Genomic DNA, 8,400 nt, shown 5'->3' with positions numbered 1-8,400 from the left:
AGTTAACGCGCGTCAGTTTCGGTCGTTTCAGCATACCCGCTTCAACTGAAGTGTATACGCGTTGATAAATACGCTAGTCTGTAACCGCCCTAATCCTACATATCTAATTATTAATTATTATCTGGCATTGATACGCTTTATCATGTGATCCATCAAATACATACAAATTATATTTGCGTTAGCGGGCCTTCCTGTCGCAGTGTCTGGTAAGATTCAGAAACGAGACCAAGCGCTAAGTCTGACTAACTACCTTACCTCAGTCATAGTTCGCGTTGTCTACTGTGTCCCGTTTCTGAATATTACCTTTTGTCAAACGCTCTTAATCCAATCCAGCCAATTATTCACATAGTGGCACAACATCCATAACAATCTTTAGTTGTTATCAATTATTATCATTTGATTGATAGTAAGTTGACATTGTCAAAAACAATCTTTTGAATCATAGTCTGTTCAAGAATATTGACGTATTTAAAAGTTTACACGTCATATTTAAGATTTAAAATTTAAATTCAGTACTTATTAGATGTTATCTTAATAAAGTGTAGTAGTAAACATTGAATATCAGTTCAATAAAGTGTATTTGTCTATAAAAATGCTCAAGGCAGTAATACTTATTGGTGGACCACAAAAAGGTAAGTTAGCACTCCAAAAGTATGTCCGGTGTTCTTCAAAATTAAGCGGTATTCATTTGTAACTGTGATGTACAATAATAATTATTTTATAATGTAAATACTATACCGTACAGTACTATTTGTAGAAAAAGGTTTGTATTTTAGTGTGTCGCTCTAATTCCACTGAAGAGAGTTTTATCAGATAGTATATTGTTACAGTGTGATACTGCATTTACCGTTAATCTTGGATCTCCTTGGAGTTCCCAAATGTACAAATGTACTTAAAATCAATTAACACATTTTTATCTATTTATTTAGCCTAAACCATGATTGCATTAGTATATAATTATTGGATCTTTTATAATTTCAGGAACTCGCTTTCGGCCCCTGTCACTGGACACCCCCAAGCCTCTATTTCCATTAGCGGGTTTACCATTGATTCAGCATCACATTGCAGCATGTGCTAAACTAGAGGAATGTAAGGAAATATTGATAATTGGGTCCTACCCAACTACTGTAATGACCCAATTTGTTGCTGATATGCAGAAAGAGTATCGCTTGATTATAAGGTGTGAACTATAAATAATATATGATCTGAGAAAATCGAAAATAATAGGATAGGTAAACATGTTTGTACTGCTCTTTCATTAATTATAATATAATAATATTATAATTAAATAAAATAATTCATTACATTCTGTATTATACAAATGACTACTTTCATTTTTTAATGTTGCAAATGTAATTACTTTCATATTTAAATATAAAGATCAGCTACTGTTGAATATTAAGTATTGTGTTAATTACAGTTAGGTGACTACTTTAGAATTGCTTATAGTATAAATAACTAACTTAGCTAGTAAATATTACAAAATTTAATAATAATATTCCAGATACCTCTATGAATTTATGCCACTAGGCACAGGAGGTGGCTTGTATCATTTTAGGGACCAAGTAAGAGCTGGTAATCCCACTGGATTTTTCCTATTAAATGGTGATGTGTGTGCAGATTTTCCTTTAAAAAAGTTGTGGAAGTTCCATGATGAAAAGCCAGATGGTTTGGTAAGTTTTATAATGTTTATAAGAGGATATAAATTTAAAGAAAATTGCATTTGCAACCTATTAAATATGTGTATAGTTAAATAACTTTTTTTTAAATGTAATAGGAGGCAAATGGGCAGGATGCTCACCTGATGTAAAGTGATACCGCTGCCCATGGATACTCACATTTCCAGAAGGCTCGCATGTGTGTTGCTAGCCTAATTGTTGTCTTTTCTTCTTTCTCCAACGCGAGCTCGTGTGGTACCCCCCTGGGGTATCTGTTTCATCTGCACCTTCATATTTCTTGAAAACAAATACATTAAATAAACAAACTACAATAAACTTGAAACATTTTTAGTTTAACCAGAGATAATTTGGTGCAAAATTTAATAATATTATTTACATATACAAGATGTATGTTTCACAATTTATCAACAGTTTACAAAGTTGCGAGTGATAACTGGTTACTGGTCACATGAACTATAATAGTAAACAAAAGGAATGTGATACATATGCAATACATATTTTTAGGTCACAATAATGGGCACAGAAGCAACAAGGCAACAGTCTGTATATTATGGATGTATGGTCAGAGAAACAAACACAAATGCTGTAACACATTATGTAGAGAAGCCTAACAGTTATGTTTCAACTTTAATAAATTGTGGAGTGTATGTTTGTTCATTACAAGTGTTCCAAGTAATGGCTGAAGCATTTCAGAGAAAACAGGATAGATTTTATAGGTAAACTATTAGAAAACTACTAAAATATACTAAACTATAAAAACGAATATTTTAACACTCTTCTGTCTAATTGCACTTTAACTACTGTTTTGTATCTTTCTGTCAAATTGTGTTTATTTTGTAACACAATATAAATATGTAATTTAGTTTAAACATTGATTAAGTCTTTAATTTTAAGGGAGTAAATCTATACCAAAGTTCATGAAGATGGAATCTTTATTATGGAAACAACCTCATCTTGATAAAACTAAATTGTTGAGAAATTTATGGATAAACAAAATACATTTTGGATATACACATAATATAGAAAAATCAATGGCGCTACAACCTTTTTAAGTCTGGGCCTCAGATTTCTGTATCTGTTTCATGATCATTTGTTTATTGAATAGGCAAGTAGGTGATCAGCCTTCTGTGCCTGACACACGCCGTCGACTTTTTGGGTCTAAGGCAATCCGGTTTCGTTCACCGTTCGATGCTAATGTTAAATGCGCACATAGAAAGACAGTCCATTGGAACACAGCCGGGGATCGAACTTACAACCTCAGGGGTCGCACGCTGATGCCACTAGGCGAATACTGCTCCACACATAATATAAAGACGCTTAAAATCTAGGACACAAGTCTCATAGCTTCCAACGCAAGTTCCATTCCAATAATATCACTTTCTTTTTAAACATAAAACTTATAATGTTCTTTTTTGAAGGAGGTTAAAACTATTGCAAACAATTTTTAAAGAACCTATTTCTAAAAATCTAACATTAATTTGTTCTTTAACATTATTGATTCACTTGGACGTTGATGTTTCAATTAAATCTGCCATTCAAATTAGGGTCTTACGTAGATAAGACAAGGTTCATTTGTCTATGAACAATTATTCAGCGAAATAGTTTTCCTCTTTTATAAGCGGACAAGTTTTAATGTTGCTTTAAATATTACAGTGCCAATGGCCATGGAGGTCCTGAATACATGTCCTGGGAACAAGATGTGCTGTCTCAACTTGCAGGAACTCACAAATTGTACGCACTACAGGTTTGAATATTTTAATACATATGGAGTACATGCCTCTCTGTTTTACTAACCATTTTTCTTTATCGATAGTTATGTCGAAAGCTTAAAATCTCGGATATTAAATCTTAATAGATGTACAATTTAAATACAGCTTTGTGTATATTCCCTCATCAGCCCTTGTGGCTTAGTTAAACATTTTTTTAATAAATAAATCTCTTAAGAAAAACACTTTTTGAACGGATTAAAGCTATGTATGCTTATAATTATTTACATAATTCTAAATTTTAAAAATTACCACGAGAAATGTCTGAAAAAAAACTAAAATTTAAAATTATGTAAATAATTATAAGTTTTTAATAATAATACATAGACACACAAAAGCTATTTTAACAAAAGACAATACTAAATAAATCTCTCATTTGCCTTGAAAGTGGTACATGATGATGGATCAATTAAAGAAATGTCTTATTAAATAAACGCTGTATAAAGATGTGTATGCCTTGTAAAAGATAGCAGTGCTGCCTAGTGGCTTCAGCGTGCGACTCTCATCCCTGATATCGTAGGTTCGATCCCTGTCTTTTAAACAATAGACTTTCTTTCTATGTGCGCATTTAACATTTGCTCGAACGATGAAGGAAAATATCATAAGGAAACCGGCTTGCCTTAAACCCAAAAAGTCGACGGCGTGTGTCAGGCACAGAAGGCTGATCACCTATTTGCTTATTAGATTGACAAATGATCATGAAACAGATACAGAAATCTGAGGCCCAGACCTAAAAAGAGGCTGTAGCGCCATTGATTTATTGTTTCCCTTGTAATGCGATTATTACAAATATACACTGTTATTAAAATAAAAATTGTCAGTATTACGTTGATGTGGAGAAAATTTTTTAATGAATACGATTTTTAGTTAATAATTTATATTTTAGGTTACAAATTGGTGGTCTCAAGTGAAGACCGCTGGTTCAGCGATATACGCAAACAGGCACTATCTAGAATTACATCAAAATAAGTCGAGCGACGCCCCGTGTAAGATACTGCCCGATGTGTTCATACACCCCACTGCCATTGTTCATAGTACTGCTGTAGTAAGTATATGAATTACATAAAATAACTTATATTTATTCCGTTTATTAATTTATTAGCGTAATAGTAAATCGTGGTTCTTGAGATGATTAGTATAGAAAAAGATGCATACTGTTTGAGTTGATACTAGGTAATTACAAATAAAACGCAAAATGTAATTTACTAGTATTTTATATATTATTATTATATTTGGTAACTTATTTACGAGCTGTGTTGGCCTAGTGGCTTCAGCGTGCGACTCTTAACTCTGAGGTCGTAGGTTCGATCCCCGTCTGTGAAACAAAGGAATTTTTTTCTATGTGCGCATCCAAAATTCGCTCGAATTAAGGAAAACATCGTGAGGAAATCGGGCTTGCCTTAGACACAAAAAGTCAGTGTGTCAGGCACAGGATGCTGATCACCTACATGTGTATTAGATTGTCAAAGTCAAAATCAAAAATCATTTATTCATTCATATTCACACTTATGAACGTCAATAAAAAATAAATATATTTTAAATGCTTCTAATTCTACATTTACTGCGGGTTCTCAAATCAAGGGCGTAGAACGGAAGAGAAGAACTGGCAATAAACTCTCCGCCACTCTTTTTAATTGACAAGTTTTAGTTTTACACAGCGTTTGTAAGGAGCTGCAACCATTACACCATGGTCCACATGACATCTTAAGTAATAAATAATAATAAAATAAATTAAAAGCAAAGATTTGTCTCAGATTGTCAAAGATCCTCTATCAGCAGGAGGCATGGTGAAATAGGAGCACGCACTTACATTCTCGTGGGATCAACACGCAAATACATAGTCGAAATAACTTACATTGACAAATGATTATAAAACAGACACAGAAATCTGAGAACTAGACCTAAAACTGAATAACGTTTAGTGACCTAGGTTTAGTTCCGGGGGAAAAACATACAATTTCAAGGATTGAAAATCACTTTTTTATATACTTTTTTTAGATAGGACCCAATGTATCTATCGGCGCAGGAGTGACGATAAAGGCTGGAGTGAGGATCAAAGAGTCAATAGTACTTAACAACGCGACTGTACATGAACATTCGCTTGTTATGTATTCTGTCGGTGAGTGTACTTAGATTAATTATCGATTTTTACGTTTTGTTTTTAATGTGCAAAATATTGAGCCAGTATGACAATCACCCTTGGTCTTCAGATTTGTGTATCTTATCAAACAAACAAGTAGGTTAGCCATCTGTGACTGACACACGCCTACTTCTTGGGTTTATGGTTTCTTGGGGATGTTTTCTTTCACCGTACGCGCGAGTGCTAAGTGAAAGAAAGTAATTTGGGGTACAGGCGGGGGCGAACTTTTGCCTTTTCTTCTTGTAGTACCATCTCGAAGGTTGGCCACCATCAGGTATTTTGACGTTCTATCGAATTAGTTGTAACTGTTAAGGTAGAATAAATAAATCAAGGCTAGTATTAATTTGGATGTTGCGTTTGTAAACAATGACTTGGTGCTTTCACCAAGCCATTGACCTGTCCAGTCTGCTGCCATGTCTTCTTCTACCTTGCCTATGATGAGTAGAGCTTTTTTTGTGTTACGTAAAACGTGTCCAAAATATTCATCTTTTTATGATGATGATGATGATTTATAATGTATCTTACTTAACTGATTTTATTTTTCGTAAAAATTTCAAGTCAAACTTGGACCATAACATTACCTGTTATATTTATTCATACACAAATACAATGGAAAACTTTTTGATAACCTTCATTATATAACTAAAACAGGCAAGTTCCGAAGGTATTTCTGGGTTGTATTTTTTATTTCTACTGATATCCAACTCACTATATTCATGAGTTACTGCGTTAACCTCATACATTTATAATGTATTGAAACCCTTACAGTGGGTCAAGATTCGTCTGTTGGGGAATGGTCCAGGGTCGAGGGTACCCCATCGGATCCTGATCCGAATAAACCTTTCGCGAAAATGGATAACACTCCCCTTTTCAATAACGATGGACGTCTTAATCCTTCCGTCACTATACTAGGTAAGTGATATAAGGTCCTAATACAAAAATTATCATATTTCTGTCAAAACTGACATTTTTACGACTTGAAAAAACCCGTAGTGGGGTTGTTAGTAAAAAAAAATATTTACAGAAAACACTTTTTTACCAGATTGAAGCTATGTTTTATTATTTTACGTAATTTTAAATTTAAATTTTTCCGTGTGACTGAAGACAAGAGGTGTTGAATGTTAAAAAGTATCGAGCTGTAGCTGTAGAGAGAGTTGTGTTATCTGTATTTATTAAGATGTTACATACATAAAACGTCTGATATTCATTTGATTTCGGACTACATGCGGCCACCTCTTTATGGCCAATATTGTACTTCTTTTCAGCATGATTGGATGATATATAACTTCACAGGTTGCTTAAAATTTATTTATTTACGAATGGCAGTAATCAAAAAAAAATATGCTACATATATTTTTAAAGTTATGCTTCTTTTGGCGCGGGCACACCGTCACAAAAAACCGACACCCGCACACCGTCACAAGAAACCGACACCCTGAAGTTAGCACAGTCAACATTAAAATAAAAAATGTCCATTTCTTTAATTCTGTGGAAATATTTTTTTTATGATATTTAAATAAACTTTATTGAAATTGATTCAAAACTAAATAATGCGTTATAATGAAACTTTCCATGTTTTAAATACCTTTTTTCTATTGTTAGTGTCGTTTTTTCTACAAACGTAGAATACGAATTTTGTAAAGATTTTTTCTTGTTACACCAAAGAAGCCTTCCAACACGTGTGCCCCAACACACGAATTCTGCTTAGCGTTAATTTTTTACATGTATATGAATTGTGTTTTCCCTTACTATGTTTTAGTATGAAATCTATTATAATTTGTTATTAATAATTCTAGGTGCAGGTGTAACAGTTCCAGCAGAGAGGATTCTCCTGAACTCAATAGTTTTACCACACAAACAGCTTAATCGCAGTTATAAGAACGAAATAATATTATAGTCCAGTTTATTTTATACAGCGTTTGTAAAGGAATTGACTATGAATTAATATAATTTTAAATGCAACGCAACGCGCCATAGTTTTGTCTTTCGGTTTTAATTTTCACATTACGCAAAACGATTGAGTCAGATTTAAGCAATTTCAAAATCGAAGAAGGAGTTTATATGTTTAAGGTGTATTTTTTTAAAGTTATCAAATACCTTCATATATATTTTTTATATGCTGAAAGTTGTTTGTATGACTTCTAAGAGATATACGTCAAGAATTATAGATGAAATTTTTACTGTTTTTATATTGAATTTTTGTATATTTTGCACCAAAGGAAAACAAACGAGACTGCATATTAATTGCCATTAATCAAGTATATGTAAAATTATTTATAATATCTACCTTAAGATACAGTTCTTAATTATATACAAATAAAATGTATCGTTAAGGAATTGTCATTGTTTCATACTTGTAAATCTTAATAATCTTAAAAACAAAGCACAATTTGATTTATTCCTTTTTTATTTCAATTTCCTTTACATTTTCATTAAATCCTTTTTTAATGATAAACAATGTTATAGCCTCGTTTAACAGACAGAGTAATGTTGGTCTTAGATTAATTCCCGGTTGTACACCAATGGACTTTATGTGCGCATTTAATATTCTCTCGAACGGTGAAAAAAATTGAAAATATATCGAGAGAAAAAGTCGTCGGCGTGTGTCCGTCAAAAGCCTGACCACCTACTTAGAAAAAACAATTGAACACTTATCAGAAACCTGAGGCCCCTAAAAGGTTTTTTAAAAATGGTTTAAGCTATAACAATATATACAGTATACTCCTTGTATCGGTTTAACGACGAACTCCCTAAAGCGTCGAAATCAATTGGCTTTGGTTGGTTTAGCTTGTCTTCCATACAATGATATAATCTA

General features: G+C 32.8%; 1 protein-coding gene across 1 annotated transcript; it reads left to right on the top strand.

Annotated features, from left to right (window-relative positions):
* The first annotated feature begins 218 nt into the window (after nt 1-218).
* Nucleotides 219-7,882, top strand: LOC123714626 (mannose-1-phosphate guanyltransferase alpha-A). The gene is made up of 9 exons (XM_045668979.1): nt 219-632; nt 982-1,180; nt 1,505-1,673; nt 2,184-2,395; nt 3,333-3,423; nt 4,332-4,490; nt 5,444-5,564; nt 6,354-6,497; nt 7,382-7,882. Exons 1-9 carry the CDS (start codon nt 593-595, stop codon nt 7,480-7,482), a joined length of 1,236 nt encoding a protein of 411 aa, XP_045524935.1. The 5' UTR covers nt 219-592; the 3' UTR covers nt 7,483-7,882.
* The last annotated feature ends 518 nt before the right edge of the window (nt 7,883-8,400 follow it).

This window comes from Pieris brassicae, chromosome 9 (genome assembly GCF_905147105.1).
Source record: "Pieris brassicae chromosome 9, ilPieBrab1.1, whole genome shotgun sequence".
NCBI lineage: Eukaryota > Metazoa > Arthropoda > Insecta > Lepidoptera > Pieridae > Pieris > Pieris brassicae.
Note: the sequence above shows the minus strand (reverse complement) of the source record. Positions and strands in the feature narration are given on the sequence as shown.

Coding starts and splice junctions, on each gene's coding strand:
- LOC123714626 (XM_045668979.1), top strand. CDS start 593: ATGCTCAAGGCAGTAATACTTATTGGTGGACCACAAAAAG. Junction 1,674..2,183: donor ATGAAAAGCCAGATGGTTTG/GTAAGTTTTATA, acceptor ACATATTTTTAG/GTCACAATAATGGGCACAGA. Junction 2,396..3,332: donor AAACAGGATAGATTTTATAG/GTAAACTATTAG, acceptor TAAATATTACAG/TGCCAATGGCCATGGAGGTC.